General features: G+C 40.6%; 1 protein-coding gene across 1 annotated transcript in view; it reads left to right on the top strand.

Moving 5' to 3' along the window:
• Window positions 1–20,361, top strand: part of rspo2 (R-spondin 2) — a 72,801-nt gene that overhangs the window by 8,853 nt on the left and 43,587 nt on the right. The window contains exon 2 of the mRNA XM_007254498.4: window positions 19,957–20,142. Within this exon, the coding sequence (XP_007254560.3) occupies window positions 19,957–20,142 (186 nt within the window). The remainder of the gene's footprint in view (window positions 1–19,956; window positions 20,143–20,361) is intronic.

The raw sequence follows: 20,361 nt of genomic DNA, 5'->3' as shown, positions 1-20,361 counted from the left end.
GGGCTGCAGATGGCATGTCTTTTAACGAGGGCTTTTCACATGATGCCGCCCTAATCCACGAGATGGATGTTCTTCATCCAGTCCGCCAGTGTGCACCCATCTGTATGTGTGTATGTGTGTGTGTATAAAGCCACAGCCTGTTGCACTCCAACAGCCGCTCTTTTTCCGGTGGCTGGGGTGACTTTCCTATTCCACTGGCCCTCAGGCCTTGGACAGCACGTCTTCGCTGGCTTGTTAAGTAGCTGGTGTGATGTGCTTGCGTTCGTCCCGTCCGCAACCTGGTGTGGTCAGCCACTGAAAAGTGAGCAGAAGTTCGTGATAGTGAATAGCATTCACACAGCACTCGGGGAGACGGGTCCTTGACCAAAAGGGCTGTCTGGGGTGGGTGGGGGTTGAGGAGGGGGATATTTGAGGGAGCATATTTGAAGAGATCAGTTGTAGGTGGTTTTATTTGAGCTCCATCAGCTGAAAGGGATTAAAACTCTCTATAGTTCATAGAGTAGGTAGAGCACAAGCAGACGTAGTGCATCTCTGTCTGTTAAATAGTTCTTACCTGCAGGTCTGTGTGTGTGTTAGTGTGTGTGTGTGCATTTAACATTTTGCATTATTTTTTTATTTATTTTTTTGCTTTATGGAAAGCGTGTCTAGTACAAATAGGCTGTTACCAGCCACCTTACTTTCTGCTTGAAATACCCTATATTAACTGTTGAAATAGATATATCTACACATTTATTATCATATCAAAAAACAGCTCTAGGTGCCTGATAATGTTTGTAATAATGCTTATATTCAAATGGCTTGCTTATTTGCGTCTTTGCTTGTGCCGGCTATACAAGAATTAGTGTTTCTGCCTACCGTATTTATGCAGTTTTTTATGCACAGATTGCATTGTTAGTGATACTAAAATATTGTGAATATTTAAAAATGACGTGAATTTTTGCAATAATATCAAAACGTTGAAGTGCCCTTCTAAGGCAGGAGTTGACGTGTTTTAAATGTCTTCAATGCGATTGGCGGAGAGAGAAAGGAAATAGCAATAGGCGCGAGTGGTGGGAAATAGGGCTACGGTTGAAAATAGGGGCTGACTCGTTATGATACCCATTACCAGTTTTAAGCCAATACCTTTTAAATTGGAGGTCTGAATGTGACTTTGTGACAAATCCAGCCTAACATATTTTAGTTATTTTGTGAAGTAAAACAGGTCCTAAGAAAACAGTAACTAAGAGCTAAGCTTGACCAGTTTGCTCCACCAGTATTTGGCCAGTCGATTGGTCGATTTACCCGTCCAGTCAACCAGTGTGACCAGCTTGATGACCTGGTCTTGTTGATAATGCTGTTAGACCAGCATTTTATTTTACTTTTTTGATATTTTTCAGTTTTATTAGTCATAGAAAAGTCATGTAATTTGCTGTTGATATTTAATATGATTTCCAGACATGAAAATGTTGATTATGATTAGCATGTCCGTTTGGCGTCTCCTGCAAGACTTACAGTTTGAACTTTGTAATCAAAGATGGCCATGTAACATGAAGTGCCTCCAATAAAATAGCTTATTCTACAGCTTTGGAGTTTTAAAAGACAGCATTGGATCAGATTGTATCAAAATCAGCCAATATTGATACTGGGTTTCAGTACCAGTATTGGTAATGGAAAGCAAAAGTTGTATTGTGTCATCTCTAGTTTCATCTCTACTTCTTGGAACACAGAAAGAGAGAGTCTGGTGTTTTATTCCCGCTGTCACCAGCAGATTTGTGCTCAGACTTGTTTCAGCTGAGATTCAGCTCCTAGACTTCTAACACCGCTCTGATGCAGAACAGCCATGAGCGACCGTGTTCCAGCAGAGCCCTGTCATTATTGGTTCAGCTGATGTACTTGTTTAAGGACAGTTTGATGAGCGTTATTGATGAATTGGCTGGTGATATTTAGTGTATAGGGCTGGTACTGCTGGACGTAACTGCAGCAGTGCTGTGGCACTATGCTGGGTTTATTGGAGGGGGAACGGCAGTGGCATGAACTCACGCTCAGACGGATTCCTCCAGCCCCTCATGACCCTCTGTGGCTTATCCGGTTTTGGTTTTCTTTGTTTCATTTACCACAGAAACACCCCTTCCCCCAACAACTACAGTTAGCTTTGACTCTTTTACACACACAAATGGACCCCTGATTCAGATTTGGAGCGGTGTGTTTCCCCGTCAATGGCCTGTTTCTGTTTGTGAGCTGTTGCTTTGTTTATGGAGGACGGAGAAGGGCTTAGCTGACGCAGATAAAAGTGTGCTTTTTGTAACACTTCTCAGTGCCATTAATTTGTCTTGTCAGGCCACATTGTGAGTGAAACATTCATCGTGTGTTATGATTTCGCTTCTTGGTGTGTATTTTTTCCTTGCTCACAGACTCATACACAAGGGGATCCTCTCTTCTCCCCCTCAATCATTGTCATCAGAGGATCCCATGTGCTGGCAAAGCTAAATGCCAAACAGATGGTTTTCTTTCAGGCCACATTTTACCGCACTGTAAAAGTTCATTTTCGGAAATGTGAAATAAAAAGGACTTATTATATAAATCTTATAATACCCCATATTCCCTCACGGTGATTGGAAACTGCAGGCCTGCAGACAAAAGCGCCAATATGTGATTTTTTAAACCTTAAACTTATACCGGTACTCTCCCACTAGCAGCCCTCCTAACACAATTATACTATAATACACTTTCTTATAAAACTGTTAAATATGGTAAGCCCATTTGGTACTATAGACTTTAGTTTACTGAGCAATAAAATATTTTTAACGTGGGACTTGTTTCCAAGAAATGCCTATGAAACAGCATTGCAAATCATTTTTAAAAAGTGTCTTGAGTAAAACAATGCCATTAAAGTGGAAGTCACTTAAAGACTTAAAGTAAAACAGTTATACACAGAGTTATAGGCACAGCACTGCACAAAACTCTGGGCAAATTGAATAAAACCATTTATCTGGGAAATAATTCAGGTTTTGCTTGTGAAAGCTCACTATGTATTATTTGAGCAATTATTTAGTTTTTAAAAAAAACTATACTTGCATGTGTTAAACGATTGCTTTCCTCATTTTTCTAAGCTAAAAACACTGTGCAGAAAAGCAGCGTTTCTTTTTAATGTCATTTTGTGACATTAAAGTGCCTAAGACTTTGTAAGGTAATGTTCTTTTCATTAGACAAGTTGGTTTAAATGGTAGATTGAGTGGATTATTAATCTGAAGAACCAGTTAGAACCAGACACCCTAAAAATTAAGAGCTCTGCTTGCCTAAATAGAGAAATTGTCAAACTGTTATACCAAATGATCACAGCTGAAGCCTAATGCTTCCAGTTATAAAATCAGTTCATAGGATCTGGTATTAGTAGCAGTGTCATACATAAGTTGCCATATTTGGCAGAAGAAGAAAACCTAAATCAATGTCTCTTTCATTCTTACTTATTACCTTAATGCTAAAAGGAAAATCAAAAAGGTGCACTATGATTTTACTGCAGATGCTGGGAAACAGCAGAACAGAGTGAGGTTAACTGGTCACACATGAGCTGTGTTTGACCCTTTATCCGCTGTGCCACAAGTCAGACTCCACATCCACAACACCCCCCTTAATGTCAAATCAGGAGAGCTAAGAGCAACGACTGGCTAATGGGGTGTCGACTGAGTGTTTGGGACAGTTTGAATCGATGTTTCTTAAGTGCTCTCATTACCTGAAGTATTGAGAGAAGGCAGTGGGCTTTTAGTATGGCAATAAGCAGTATCAGAATTAGAAAAAAGGAGGTGAGACAAATTTTATAGCCCATGTCTTGTGTTTTACTTCTTTTAAAACACTTTTTGCGTTCTGATACTAATTCTACCTGTCCCTGTAAGTGCAGCACTCCAAGAAGAGATTTTTTTGTTGGGGCCTGGAATTTTAAATAGAACCCAACATTTTAGCAGAGGTTTAAACCAAACCAAACTTAAAATACTAACAATTTATATGAACCTGAAAGTAGCCTTTAAAAAGGTAAATGAACTTGATAGTAAAGTCTAAAAAGTCGATATGAATTCGAAAGTAGCCTTAAAACATTCTATATTAACCTGACTGTAGATTTCCAAAATGTTTTGTCTTAACCTGACAGTATAGACACACAAAATTTACATGAGCCTAATTTGTAGCCCTAATTTTATTTTGTATTTTGTATTTATCAGAGAATAACCAATCAAAATTCTGTATGAATCTAACTGTAATCCATCAAAATTCCCACTTAACCCGATGGTATCCTTATAAAATTTCACATAAACATGACTATAGTGCAACAAAACACAACCCTAGCCCAATACAACTATATATGAGCACGACCATTGCAGATTAAAGTTCTATACATCCCTAAAAAAAAAACCTACAACATTCCCCTTTTTACCCAACTATATTTGAACCCGTTTTTACCAGGCTGAAGTGCAGGCCAAAATGTGTTAAAGTTGAGTGACAGCTGATGAGAAACAAACTAAACATGAAACCTGAACCTGACCCGTGTCTGACAAATATTTGAGAAATAATCTCCAACCTAACTAAACTCCAACATGATTAGTCAGGTCTTGTTGGGTTTGAACAGATTTTAGGCTGTGCCTCGTATGCAGCTCTAATCGATGTGTGAGGCTTTTGCTGTAACCTGAGCTGCGGACGCATGCACACATTTACTCTCAGTGCAGCGGGTGCTGGGCATGTGGGGCCTGTCTCCGTCTTTTTTAGGATATTTACAACAATTGCCTACACAGATCACAGCGGCAACACCAGGGGCGGTGCGGGGCAACCCGGTCCCCTCCCCACCACTCTGCCACTCGACAGATGGACAGGCCTCCACTGTTCCCCTGCATGTTATAGGGCCACTAATTACACTCCCGCCCCACATCAAACCCCAGCTCAACACGCCTCGCCTTCGCTCTGGGGTGGAAGCATGGGTTGGTCAGATGAAATAGTGGAGCTCGCGCTTGTAATTTGTCTGTCCGGAGGATGTGGACGGAGTCGGGGTCGCTCTCTCATAATCTCTGTTGCGTGGTTCCTGCCTTTAGGATGTCCTGCTCGGGCAACTGGGAGCCCCCTGAGCTGAGCTGGGAGTGTAGATGAGAGTGTGGCCTGGCCTGCCTAACTGCTTGTGTGTGGAACTCAGAAGCCCTGGTGTGGTTTCAATCAGGTCCAGGCATGGAAGTCATTAGAGTCCTGGTGCTGAGCTCATTGTCTCTCCTTTCCTTTCTATTCATTCTCTACATCTCTCTAAAAAGATGCTCGATCTCTTTCTTTCTCATGTGATAAAGAAGATTGAATTGTCTTTAAATGTCTTTAAGGGTCATTAACAGTAGATTCATTCTTAAGTTGCATTTAGGCTATTTGCGTAAGGAGCTGTTGTGTTTAACGTCAGTTTCGCCAGTTTATTTGCTTGTCCAAGCGCAGGTTGTACACAGCAGGAGAAAAGAAGGAAATGCACATTTTGCTTTGACAGCCCTCTAACTTGCACACTAAAAGAGGCTGTAGCAGCAGTGACAAGGTTATGACATGGTTATGGCTCTGGATATAAAACACTCAATTAGTTCTATCACTGTCACTAAAATGTTTTATGAGCCCTGTGTCTCAGATTTAGAGGGATTGGTGAAAAAACTCTGGAGGATGGGACTTACACTGTATGACTGGTTTGGCTGCAGTACTTCTTTTGTCCTTTTTGAATCTGTTGCCCAAATAGTTTTCTATCTGCTGAGCATAGTTTGGGCAAATTCACAAGCGTGGCTTTAGATTTTAATGCACAAGCGCGCTCTCCAACACATAATTCCAGCTCCTTGGTTTTTCGGGAACATGTCTTGTTGCAGAAGACCTCAGTTGTGGCGAGTTTATGCATTTTGTGACTCGAATTTCTCTCGTTTTTCTCTCTCTCTGTAACGGGGTTGCGCGGCAGGGCCCAGCCTGCGGTAGAGAGCATGGTAAAGAAAAGTGTGGTGCGGAAGAAAAAAAATATCCATCAACATTTTTCAAATTCCTGCCTTTTTTTCTACTCTCTGTTACTCTCCGTTATCCACTTGTATTACATCTTGGCTGACTTTTCCTCAACTCTATATTATTTTGTTTGGACCCTGGCCAGGCCTCAGGAGCACACTGTCTTCTCTTGGGTAAACAGCTGTCACAGACAGGGGTGGTAAAGAATAGGTGCACGCAGGAAGAGGTCAGGTGTAGTTTAGCACTAATGGTTTGGTGACTGACACTGCCTGACCAGGCATAACAGATGTTAGGTTGGGAAAATATTTGCTGTGGAGCTGGTTGCTTTTCTTATCATTGGTGACATCAGATACACTGTTGCAGGATTGTTAATTTTTAATGGATGCGCTGATATTAGAATTGTGGTTTGTTGTTCACAAATGTGAATTTGTGGACCACGTTGGGAACTCAGAGAAACTAGACTGCGCTGGAGTTCAGGGAGGTTTTGGATGGTGAGACTTAAAGCCAGACCCCACACATACTTTGCTCACAAGAAGGTTTCCTTTTGTATTCCTTTTTGGAGTACAGTATATGTGCCATCAAATATAAACTTGATTGACTGTAAACATCTGTCTTATCTCAACATGTTTTGAGCAATTATCTGCTAATATCTGTATGAGTCAGATACTTGATTGTGGTGGGGCCTAGTGTTGGAAGGGGACTTATAAGCTGCCTGGCAACCCCCCTTTTTTGGTTGGTGTTATTTTGGAAGGGTTTTATATTGAGTTGTAGGAGTTATGTGTTCAGGTGTGTTAATGATGTGTGGTTTTAGTTTTGTTGCAGCTGTTCTGCTGGTGGAGCGTTATTTACCCTCCTGATTTTGGGTGTGAGGGAGGATTGTGGGAGGGGAGAGTCTTAGCCTGTGGAGCCACCATCTTAAAGAGAAACTACTGCTGATTCATGGTTATTTTATGTTCTCTCTCCAATCAAAAAAAGTTATTGCACGGTCCGTTACTCTGTTTCGAGCGATGATACAGTGTACTCATGCATCTATTTGGTTAATAAGTTAGTTGGCTGCTGTTTTTGTGAGTGGGCAGTGGTGGCTCAGTGGTTCCCTCATTGTTGCCCTTACCCTCGTTGCTCACTGCTATTGCTGCCCACTGGAGCTCTCTGTATGTCAATGTGTGTGTGTATGTTCACAGCACCAACTGTGAAGAAGTCAATATAGTTGTCTAATCTGTCTTGTCTTGGGAAAGTAGCAGTAAGTAGTAACATGTGGGTCATGTAACTGAATGAATTACCTGTAAAAGAGGATATTTCTGTCCCTGATCATCCCTTGAACAAGTTTGGGCCTCTGATGACAATGTGACATAAGAATGGTTGCTGGCAAATTGATCCTCTTTGATTGCTGGGAGGGGGATTCCTACCAGTGAATCTTCGTGTGATTCAGCTGTCTCAGTGATCACAGTGTTAGAATGAGTAAGATGCTCCGAGTCTCACGTATCTGCTGCCGATGTTTGTGAAACAGGAGTCTCAGTCCTGGGCACTACTAGTATGTGTTTGAAGTTTTCAGAGTGGCCAGAACCATATGTGAGAGTGTGTGCGTGACTCACTGTGGGCACCCCTGTGGTGTCCCACACTTTTGACCCTGTGCTTTATTTCTGATCTGGCCTGTTGTAGCCAGGTTGAGGCAGGGTCTGCTGCAAAATGCATGGGGGTCTCGTTAAAGGGTTAATAATGTACAACTATGCGGCTTTGTTTGTTTTCTCTAAAGTGTCAAAGGAGGCATGAAAACAGCGAGGGCGTGCGAGGAGCTTTGATCATTCCTCAAATATCTGTCTGGCTCGGGTCAGCTTCATATTTCATATTCAAAATTTTCATATCATCTAGTTTCCTGGATTTCTGGCAACATATGTTAGTACATTGGTGTGTTGGGTAACGGCACCCCAGAATGTCAAACTGTATCTTACCAGAAAAAGTTGAATAATAAGAGAAATAAGAGAATATTTGTGAGCTTTAAATTCTGTTGTCTGCTCTTAAAAAAATCAAAATAAATAAAATTAGTTGAGTTAAATTAATGAACAGAATCCCCTCTCTGAAGGTAAGCAGAATGTCTTTTCATCAGTCAGAGCAATGCTAGCCAGCTCTCTCATCTCATCTCTCAATGTGTTGCCAATTTAAGTGATTCAGGGAAGGTGGCATTGAGTGACAAAGACCTGCATAGTCAGTGGGAATGGGCAATGATAAAAATTAGGGAAAAATAATTTAGATTAGAGATGTTCATGGGATGTATCACACAATGCCTGGCCAAAAGAAATCGCCACCTGGATTTAACTAAGTAAATGATCTGGGGTTAATTGATGCATTTGGTCAGGTCTAGGTTCAGCAGCAGTATGTGCTGAAAGAATGAGGTCAGCTGACTACCTGAATATACTGAATATAGACCAGGTTATTCCATCAATTGATTTTTTTCTTCCCTGATGACACGGCCATATTCCAGAATGACAATGCCAGGATTCATGTGGAATTGTTGTAAGAGTGATTCACTGAGAATCTTTGGGATGTGCTGAAGAATACTTTGAGCAGCGATCAGACTCTACCATCATCAATGCTGCAAGATCTTGGTGAAAAATTAATGCAACACTGGATTGTTGAGTGAGTGTGCGCCACAATCAAAGCTAACAAAATATTAGTGTGTAACATTTTCTTTTGACCAGGCAGTGTATGTATCATATGTTTATAAAGTTCTATGAGTGAACTGCTGGTCTTTCATGACTGTTTTTTGGAAGAAAGCACATTGGCAGTACAGGTCAATAGCAGGTGACTACATACATGTGCTTAATTTTTTTTCTGTACCTTTTTTTTAGCTTATGCTTGCAGGATGAGTGTGCCTTTTGGCACACTTTCAAACTCAATGATGCACAAAACTCTGTTTGCATAGCACAAAGCATTTGCATTCACACACCTGTGTGCAGACTTTCACACATACCTTGTTTGGTCCAGACTTTTGGACTTTTTAGTTTGGCCCAAAGCATAATGGCAGGTGTGAAAGGTGCCAAAAAACAGAAAAGAAATGAGAAAGAAATTGTGTTGATGCCATGTTTAAATGTTTTTTAAAACATTTTTTTTAAATGTAGCCTGAAGTTTCTTTAGGCTGAAATCTTGAACTGATTTTCTTTTTCAAAACTGATGTTTATATGATAGTAATAATTTTGTGAAAGTGTCATTTTATCTTATGTTAGGATATTTGAGACAAAGGTAATGTAATGTAATGGTAGTAATATTAAGCTCTGGTTGGTGGTGTTCAGGTTTGGTTTTGGATCAGATTCAAACACTGAACGCTGGTGATGTGGTCTGGGTTTGAACACAATGTTCTTGGGCTACAGAGAGGTTTGAACAAAAATTTCAGGCTTGATTAAAGAGCAAGTGTCTGTATTGGTGTTTGTTTTGTTTTATGAGCCTACATCAGAGTCTTGAGAGGATCAGGGCTTTCTGCTTGCGTGATGTTTGGAGTGTAGTTGTTGGGTGGTAATGGAAGAAATGTTGGGAAGAAATGGATCAGACTTTAGTGTGTTGTGTCGTGTGGAATGGAGAAATCGCAATCAGCCCCCAGCCAACACCTGAAGTATCTGTGAGTTTCTGTGAGTAAACTGAGAGGATTACATACAGCACATCATGTAACAGGTGTGAAGATTAGGTGCGAGATTCAAGAGTGATAAATCACCAGCAGGTGTGTTAATTTGAGCCATTCCACCACCTCATTTCCACCACTTCTTCCCTCTCTTCTACCTCATTTTTCTAACTTTTTTCAAAATGTTCCTTATTCCAGCACACTAGCCTTTACACTTTCTGTTTAGCTTTCTTAAAGACTGAGAATAACCCTTCCTCGTTGCCCTGAGGGGATTCTAAGAAGTGGAAAAGGTCTGAATTCCCCCTGAAAAGAAAGAAATATAAAACACATGTTTGTGTCTTCTTAGCCGCACCCCTCCAGCGAGGAAGGCCCTTGTGACGAATTGCTGATTGCACTACCCACTGCTTCAGGAGGCTCTTAAACCTCACAGCACCTGCACACGGCTTTTTGGCCTCTCTGCGGTGTGCACATGAAACACTCTCGCGTGTCTAGAGAAAATGACAAGAGCTCATCCAGGCTGCTCTGTCTGAAGACCTATCATTGTTTTGGCTGCTACTCGAGTGTGTGTTGTAGTGCTCTACAGACATCTGTGTCTTTGGAATATTCATTATCAATTACACTTAGATGCCTACTATTGTTGTGTCTCATGACTTTCGCCATGTCTCATGGAAGCTAAAGAACATTGTGCTGACCTGTGAGATGTTCATGTGGAGCCTTGAGCCTTGCATTGAGTGTGGATTTGATTTCTGCCAGAATCTCTTGATGGTTGGCTTGGACAATTCTAGACAGATGCTGCAGGTCACAATCATTACCACCCATTGTGCTGTGCACTGGGGATGGTAATGCCCTCTAGGTTGAATGTTAATTACCTGGATTGTTTTATCTATGTGGCGCTCATTGTCATGCTGCCAGCTTTTAACCTTACTCACAAGATAGCACCTCACAATTTATACATATGTGGGCATTCCCAAGTTGTGGCCAGAGATAACATTTTTGATCAGCTTACTGCTGTCCCAAGATGTTTGGCACATAATTTTTTGGTTAATCTGATTGGCTCAGCCTTATTTGAAATGTAAACCTTTCTAAAACGCTCAACATATTTATCAAATCCTCCATTAATTGACAAAAAAAATCCTTGCATGTTCCTGGCATAACCATTAGTTGCTATGGGGCTTGGCTGTGATAGTCTCCAACAGTGTCCAATCATATGTGAAACATTGAGACACTGACAGTATAAAAAATGAACATCTATGCATTTTTTATAGTGTGAACAATGTTAAAGATAATAATGTTTAAAAACACCCCATTACTGTGGTAAAATGAGTACAATAGAGCTCTCCTGGTTTATTGCTTTAATCTTTATTGCCTTGATAAAAAAAAAAAAAAGCTCTCAGCTCTTCACCTCAGGGCATCAGGTGGCCATTCCGAAGCAGAGCGCCTGCAGCCATTATGACCCCGTTATTCTCTACTGACTGTGACCCCACCACTGGAACCTCAGTGACACTCAAGCAGTTGACATTTGGCTGGCTATAAAAGACCTGTAAACCCTTTAAAACCAAATTCTACAGACAAATCTAAACAGCAAATAGATAGCAATCACATTCTAATACAAATCCTCAGTCTGTGACCGCAGCACTGTTCTGCCAGCTACCTGCTCTCGCGGAGCTTGTTTATAGATCAAATCCACGGGTTTAAGCACGGAGAATCAGTGTACAAATCCACCGGAGTCTGCCATGCCTACACAGGAACGTTCTGGCTGAGCTAATAAGGCAGCAAAACAAATGCGTTTACTCAGACACATGCGGTGAAATCATTATAAGCGCCAGGATTGCCCCAAATTGTAAACATGTGCATACAGTACGATCTGTTAAAGTAAACTGGAAAAAAAAGAGGCTTGAATCCCCAAATCCCGACTATTTCCAGCTGTAAAGAAGTCAGAGGCGAAGGCCAACATATTTTCTGCTAAACTGGAACAGAAGAGCTTTTGGAGAGTAATGTACCCCTGCCCCCTCAACCGCCAGTCCCCTTGCTCTTTTTTAATCCTTAGCAAAGTGTGACTTCCATAAAGCTGTAACAAATAAAGCCAGAACATGTAACTAATGTGGGTGGTTTGATGTCGCTTTCCATGAACCGTTCTTAAAAATGTGGAACAATGTGGAGTTGTCAGGACGCTGGCGCTCTTTTAGCGAGTCCATCTAAAAGTTTAATTGCATGGACATGACTCCCAATTTCTTTTCCATGGCAAGTGGCAAGAGGTTGTGGCAGCTTTGGACAGACTTTTGTCTGAGCTTGGGTCCAGACATTGTCAAGATTCAGCAAGATCTTGTGAACCCGATGGTTGAATTTGAGCGCATCAACTGTGTAGGGCTTTAGACAGCTTTCAGGGACTACATTTGTTCTGTGGAGCACTCCTCTGACTGCATTTTTTTAATGCTTTGCAGTAGAGGAAAGTTACACATACACAGTTCCGTTGGCAAAGTTAATTTTCACCGCAGAAGCAGAGACCTCATAAGAAGCCTGTGGGCTTAGCTGTTGAGGGCTGAGGTTTACTCAGTGCTTTGGCTGTTTACATAGAAATATTTCTTCACATGATTATGGTACAATGCTATTTAATCTGGTTTATCATCAATAGGCACACTTCATTACAGTTTGTTTCTTCTTTTTAACACTTTTCTCCACCATTTGTCATCAGAAGTTGTGTCTTGATTTACTCACATGAGTACATTGTTGAGGAAGTTCTTGACTGAGGTTAAGAATGCTTTCTTATGTAGACAGTGCTGTTTGTCTCCCAGCAGTACTTCCTGCACGGCTGCTCCAGCGTAACAGAGATGAGAAAGGCATGTGTGATTCATCAGGTTGTCACTGGAACGCTCACAGGCCGGTAGGATTTCCGAGGTGTAGGGGCAGGCTTACCATGGGCGTGCGCTTCGGCAGCTCACTCTAATGACACCACATCTGTCTTTTACACAACTCTCACTAATTGGATGAACACAAAATTGCTCTCAGTGATGTGGCTACGTTGCTTTTGTGTGTGTGATTTCCACTGGGAGCAATCAAACTCGCAATCAAAGAGTTGCAAAATGCTTTTTTATGGCTCTGAATTTGCAGAAACTGTTAATGACTCATTGTACAGTATGGTGCTATGAGGAGAGGTGTTTAAGACGAGTGTTTTTTGTGTGTGTGTGTGTGTGTGTGTGTGTGTGTGTGTGTCTGTGAGAAGTCATGAGAATAAGTAGGAGGTCTGCCAGGCCTTATCCCCCCAAACCACCACCGTCACCACCACCACCCTGGGCCTTGGCAACTCGAATCTACACCCACCGCGCTTGTTTAATAGTCGTTAAACATACCTGGTACAGGGCACTTTTCAGTTGGATCTCACTTGCACTCTAATTGTTCTTGATCAGCGTTCAAAACAAACATCCTCAGGCTGATTGAACACGGCCCAGTCCAAACATGCCGTCATGCCTCATGTTACAAGCTGGCGATTCGCTTGACTGAGGGAGCAGACGTGGCGCTCACCTGATCGCACCGCAGCGCCCTCACTCTGACGGCGCTGTGTGACACTAATGCGGGATTGTGTTGGACGGATATTTTAGCCCTTTGCAAATTGCGTTTCATTTCTCATTGCGCTGAAATGCCCCAGATTGAAATGACTTCTCCGTTTGTCTGGATGAACGTTTTAGCTCCCTCTGTAAAGTGCGTTTGGTGTTCCCGTGCGGTGATGCCTTCAGGCCTAAGGCTCACCATTGTTAGTTATGAAAGGAAAGTCAGTGACAGCGGTTATAAATCCTAAAACCGGAGAGAAAGATTGAGGGAATGCGGCAGATAAATAAAAACACAGCTTAGAATGAAATAACATCTTCATAAGAATAATGTTCCTCACTCTCGCTCTCCAAACAAATCAAGACATCCACCTTTAATCAGTTAATCCAGACGCTTGGTCTTCTCTCCCGCAGGCTGCTTCCAAGCTGACAAACAAGGAAGACATGTTGTTCGGCTGATCGATTGAGTCTGTCACCCTTTATAACAGGTTGCCACACTGGAAATGAATAGCGGAATTTGTCTTTACTTTCGGGCACGGTGCAGCCGCTCTCAATCTTTGTATTGCAGTTTTTAGCAGTCATCTTGAAAGAAGTATGATGCTTGGGCTATAGATGATTATTTTTGGATTTTATTTTTCATGTTGTGTTTGTGAATGAAGTTTTTGTGTGGCTAAAATCTGAACTAGGTCATTGTATAATTGATATTATTTACAGAACAATAATGGCAGAACATATATCAAAAAATGGCCCTAATATGTGAATCAGTGTAGTATAGCATGTCCTGTTTATTGTGATTTTTTTATACATATAAAATATTGAAAGAGGGCAAAATCTGATTTTCTCACTAAAGTTGGTGTTTTTATTTTAGGCCGTTTACTTTAATGTGTGTTTAATGTGATCTATGTCTGACTATCTGACTCAAAAGTTCATAATAACTTTTCATTTCAGATTTGGCAGCATCACAAAAGCTGTTAAGGAGCTCCATTGACTGATAGCTGAGCTCATCACCAAGAATGCTTTGCTGTAAACTTTTAAAACTACATTTGTAAACTACATAAAAATATTTTATGTGGTCACGGTCACTTCTTTTGTTTGCGTCTTTTTTTTTTAACATTATATTCCAACTAATCCGATTATTTGACACTGTAGCCACCTCCTCCTGTAAACACAGACCATTTCTTTAGAAATTTCTCCGGAACCACAAGGACATCACCCCCACTGAAAACCTCTCTTAATGCTGTCTTCCATTTTCTTTTCTCTTTAGCAAATGATGAGCTGGATTGACATAAAAGTGTCATGAATTCAAATATGGCTGATAAGACTGGGTGACACTGCAGTGTATCGACTATAAATTGAGTATTGAGTGTTTCAAGTGTTGAATATTCGTACCCCATATAATAGTGGTTAGGGCACCAGGTTATTGATGATGATAACGAGGTCGTGTGTTTGATTCCTGGGTTTGAAAAACTGTCACTCTCACAGTGTGTTTTTGAGATCACTAGTGTGTATGTGTGTGTTCACTTCACCAGTGGTTTAACGGCCAACGATGTCCAACACAAGTATGATAAAAAAAATTTTCATGTTTTGACTGTATGTTAAACAAGTTGTAAATGAATAAAATGAATAATTCTATTTGGAGAATTCTATAATACATATGATTAGGGCTGGGTATCGTTTCAAAAATGTTGATACTGGTACGGTACCTTGAATTTGGTACCGATACCCAAACTGTACTTTTTCCAATACCCTTTTAAAATTGCAACCAAAAAATACAAAAAGTTATAATTATTCGCATACAACGGGTTTATTTAACAGCAGATATGAGTAATCTCATTCTCATACTGTCATCTTGAGAGGCTCCATCTGGTTTCGAAAGTTTCGAAAACAGGCACCCATTTTTTTTTTTTAGACCTTTCAGTACTCAGTAGTACCGAGACATTTCGGTCTTTGCTTTTTTTGGTATTGTATTTCGATACCCAACCCTACATATGTTTTTTTTTTTTTTTTTTTTTTTTACAGTTTTATTAAGTTTGTTGTAATGTTTGTTATCAAGGTAGATACCATGGTGCATGTCGTAAACCACACAATGCCGCAGCTCTTGGAACAAATAGCACTCTTTACAGCCAAATTAGGTTTATCCACTGTAATTTACACAAACCCTGGAATTCCTTTAGACCAGTGTGCTTTGATCGGAAGCATTCTGCTGTGTCTTAAAAACATGGTCAGACACTGTTTACATATGAAAGCAGACCAGTTTGCCCAGTTTCTATTGGATACCACGTCTGGTGTAAGCGGATGTAGTGAGGTACAGGCTTTGTCCGCATAGAAGTCGAAGCCACTGTTGACTCATATTGAGTTTAAGCCTGCATTTATCTCACGCTAAATGCTAACATGAGTTGAGTGTGGAGAATAAAGTAGGTGCTACTGATGCAGGCTCTTTTAGCTGTTTCCTCCCTTATGTCACTGTGTCTGCTGAATATAAAAGGCCATCTTCGGCAGCGCGATTGGAAGGCAGTCATATTTTCTGGTTTAGAGCTCAAACCCGATCCCCTTGAGTGACTGATGAAAATACTAGGTGGGATAAGCGAGTCTGGTTGTAGCTCGCATAGCCTCAGGTATAAATCAGTTAGTGGGGAAAAGATTTCCATTAAACGTGGAAGCCCTGGGTCCTCTAGGGCAGCAGTTGGACACCCCTGCCTGAGACACATTGAATCTGCGCCTCCTATTTGACATACCTGTGGTTTGAGCCGGGGAAGCGGTGCTCAGACGGGTCCCTGCTCCAGACTCTCATCACGGCGAGAGCTGAAAGCCTTCTCAGCCATCAGCTGGGCCTTTGCTTTCCAGTTTTCCATCTGTAATGACTGCATGCGGGGAGAGCAGGGCCTACTGTATGTGCTGTTGACACAGGCCTAATTAGAATGTTACAAGCAACAAGCCCTGCAGGGGTATGGACTGACAAGTCGTGCTAATAACAATCACTGGTGTGAAGGAATGAGTCTTAATGGGTAAGCTACTGAAAGTCTGATTATTTACTTCTCTATAAAAGTAAAAGGGCTTTAAATAGTTCCTTGGGGGATGCCATAGATTAACGACTTCTGATACCACTTTCAAGGACAATTGAGGTTCTTCACAATCACACGTTATATATATGTGTATTTATGGACTTGTCTTTTCTTTTTTATCATTTAAAGACTTAATTTAATCTAATCTAGTTTGAGGTTTGAGATTTTTATTTTTGGTAGTCTAGAGAGTCAGAAAGTTTTTGGTGGTGGTTTAAAAGGCAAATACAATTATATTTGTACAGTTGCAACCTAATCTTAATGCTCTGGCCTTTCAAATTGGATTTTAAAGTGTCATTTACAACGTAACAACTAACGACCTCATCACTAACAGAAGTGAGATGGTCAAAAAAGAGCTTGACAGTTACTGATGACAACCTCGTAACTGCAGCATGTTTGTGATGTCCCGACATGCAAATCCAACCCGACCACTTGTAAATAACTGTGCAGAAAAGATATCTCAATGTAGAGTCCTGATATTGGGCTACTAAACTGGGCAAACAATACAACAATACAACAATACAAAGTTGGTGGTTGAATAAAGTTTTAAAAGGCAAAATGATTAGAGGGGAGAAGAAAACAAGTATGCAACAATACCACACCACCCAGCAGCCAGTACTCTGAGCAAACGCACCACCACCACAAACGAGAAAGAAATAAATAAGTTCTAACCTCACGCCAGTCCTAGTTTCCTCAGTTCTCCATGTTATGATTGCTATCAGGTATGAAGGGTGTAGACTGGGGAGAGAACGGTTAGCCAATTTACTGCGAATTTCAGGTTACTATAAACAAATCCAAACTGTATACCATCTGTCCGTATGTATGTAAGATGCGGTCGGGTAAAAATGTGTACGATTTGTTTACTTATCCCATGTTTTACTGTGAGAACGGAACATGAGATACATATATCTTTTTTTCTGTTATCATTGAAAGAACCGTGTGTAAAACCGCTTTTATAATCTCCTTTGGGGTCAACGTCAGCTATGCTCGAGATGCCGTGCTGTCTTTGATATTTACTTAGGTTTAACTTTCCTGGAGGCGCGCACCAAAACATTGGTTTTGTTCTAACAAAATATGTAACGACAGAATGAAACGGCGTGTTTGTTTTGGACAACGGTAGGCCTATTTCCAGCGCTGTATATATATTGCATAACTGGAAAGAGTCACACAGCATGTTGATGGTTTGATAGTATGATTTGTGTTAGATTTCCTCCTGTAGTATTTTTGTTTCCAGAATGCACGTTTGTCTTTTTTTGGGGTGGGAGGGCTGAGGAAAGAGGTACGGTATGTACTGTAGTTTATTAATCACTATTACAGTATTGGTCTTTACACTAGTGTTTCTCAGCCCTGATCCTGGAGACCCTTTGCCCTATACTTTATATTGTTTTTTTGCTCCCACCATACTTGATCCAACCTGATCAGTTCATTAGAAACCCATTATTGAGTTAAAGTTGGTGTGATAATGTGGGAAAATCCATAAAATCCCCTAAAATACACATTACAGTGGGTCTGAAGGTCCAGGGTTAAAAAAAAAACACTGTTCTTTACAACTGACACCACAGAAAATAGCCTTGGTTTCATGAAAGCCCTTTTTACAGTGTTTTTACTGACCTATAAGCATCCTGACCAGTCATGTACTCTAGAAAAAATGTGCTTTAAAATCTTTAAAAGCATTTGGATGATATCATAGAAGAACCATGTTTGGTTCCCTGAAGAACCATGTACAAACATAATTACTTGTTAAACCAATAGTCAATATTCTATGGTATGGCGCATAGAACCATTTTAACCATTGGAATTACAGTTTTCAGTCACGTCACAATATTATCACATTTCTAATTTATTGTTGAGTTTTTCGCAATATGAAATATCGCACTGACATACTAAATGTACTGTCTCGTGACTTTTGCCATGTTACATGGAAGCTAAAGAACACTGCATTGATCTCCTGCAGTGAATATGAAGTCCGTAGTGATGCTGTGGTATGGCTGTGTGTGAAGGAGATGAATGTATAAGGTGGAGAGAATGAACAGCAGAGTAAGACTGCTGAGAGTCTGGAACTCACAGGCACTCGCATTAAGATCAGCTCCATAGTACTCCCAAGTACAAACTGCTTAAATTATGCACCTCTTTGTACAGGTCTTGATGTACTAAGATAGCACGTTCAGTTTTATTGTACTGCGCTTCATTAAAAAGCATCATTTATATCTGCTTTAAACCCGCACAGCCGACACACATCAACTCTATAACGAATACCTCTCCTCTACTACAGCGAATCTGTTTTGATTGCTGTAATCTCAGCTGCATCTCAGAAATGTACTCGCAATTCCCCCCCCTTTTTAAGAGCTTCAAAATAGTGGTTTGAGAGATCAGCAGAGTTGAGCTCAAGACCTTGTTCTGTTCTTTCTCCCACAGTTCCTAGCATGATATTTTATGAAGCTTTGTGGTAGGTCGTCCAGCTAGGCCTGTTACCCTATCTCAGCGTGCGATATTTAAACCTTGGCTCCAATCAATAGCGGTGTCTCTCGTTTGCAGCTATTGTGTGCGCCCAAGGACATTTTCCTGTAAACTGGACACTAAGGAGTTTACATTAGGAGATGTTCATCGTGGAACAGCCTGGTTGTTACTGGCTCCTTTGTCTTCCATCAGGAACACGATCCGGCTCGCAGCCGCTGTGGTTTTGGGCTTTCAGCGGCTGTCTCAACGCTAAATTCAGGAGTCAAACTCTGAATCAAATTAGTGCACTGTTCACATTCAAAATGGATTTTTCTCAAAATATGGCAAGGGGTTAGCCAGAGACTTAAAACTGTCTATTTCTGGAACTTTTCTTAAAAAGCTTTAAAATATGTCTTTGACTTACAGTACAGTACTCTTCAGCACTGTGTTACATTGCAATGTGTCACATGTGTCACACTTATACATACATATATACATACAGTATGGGAGGGATATAATCACATGTGCTATTAGCAGTGTTGGGAGTAACGGTGTTGAAATTAACCCCTCCTCTTTCTGGTGAACTTGAGCTTCTGGCCGCTGTGCCTGTAGGTTTACGTGGTTTGATGTGGTGAAGTGAGGCACAATTGTGACGATTTGCGTGCTGTAATCAATTCAGAGATTGCCGTGGACAGGCCAATTTCCGATTTAAGGACGTTAAGCTCTTTTTAGCTGCTCTGGTTTCTCTTTTCCTCCTTGGTGAAGCTGTTTGATTCAGCTGTTAAACTGTTATATTAATACCATTTTAACGGTCATTAGATTGTTTTGTCCATTCTTTTGTTTTTGTTTATATATACATATTTCCTTTGAGTGTGGCTTGGTTTGTTTAATTTCATCCCCAGATGAGTTTTTCCGTTTTTTTTTTTGTTTGTTTGTTTTGTTTTTTTTCAGTTTTTTTTCAGTATTACAAGTTTTAGTAATTTTCTTTGGTTGTGTGGAGAATTTTTTTTATTTTTTTTATTTGTTAGATTATATTTTTGTCAACATTTTGGGTTTATATTCGTTTGTTATTTTTCTAATAATAATAGTAAATACATATATATTTTTTTTTTACGGGCGAAAAACAAAAGTAATGCGATAGTTACTTTTACTGGTAACTAGTTACTTTTATAGTGGAGTAACTCCGTTAGTAACTCAGTTACTTTTTTAGAGAAGTAACGAGTAACTATAATTACTTTTTCAAAGTAACGTGCCCAACACTGGCTACTAGTATACTCATAGTATATATATCAACCTGCCAGGACTATCCTGTATAACCAATTGTGTGTTTTCTCTTGTGTTTCAGCTAGCTATGTTTATCCAATCTGCAAAGGCTGCTCGGTGTGTTCGAAGGACAACGGGTGCATGACGTGCCAGCCCAAGCTGTTCCTGTTCCTGAGGAGGGAGAGGATGAGGCAGTACGGAGAGTGTCTCCACGTCTGCCCTTCAGGCTACTACGGCACCCGCGGCCCAGAGATCAACATGTGCTCAAGTAAGACCTTCTTCCTCTGTGGCCTGACTGTTATGTTTGTAGAGCAGATACACTAATGATCTTTTAGGGTTGTATAGATTTGACTTTATCTGAACCATAGGCCACTCAATTGGTAGTTCCTAGACTACAACTACAGTAATATAACACTTTATTTTAAGAAACACAAATTAGGCGGTTATTAATGTCCTATTATTTGCTTAATAAAGCCTTAATTAGACA

This window comes from Astyanax mexicanus, chromosome 6, assembly GCF_023375975.1.
Source record: "Astyanax mexicanus isolate ESR-SI-001 chromosome 6, AstMex3_surface, whole genome shotgun sequence".
In the NCBI taxonomy this organism is placed as follows: Eukaryota; Metazoa; Chordata; class Actinopteri; order Characiformes; family Acestrorhamphidae; genus Astyanax; species Astyanax mexicanus.
This window is presented reverse-complemented; position numbering and strand designations above follow the sequence as displayed.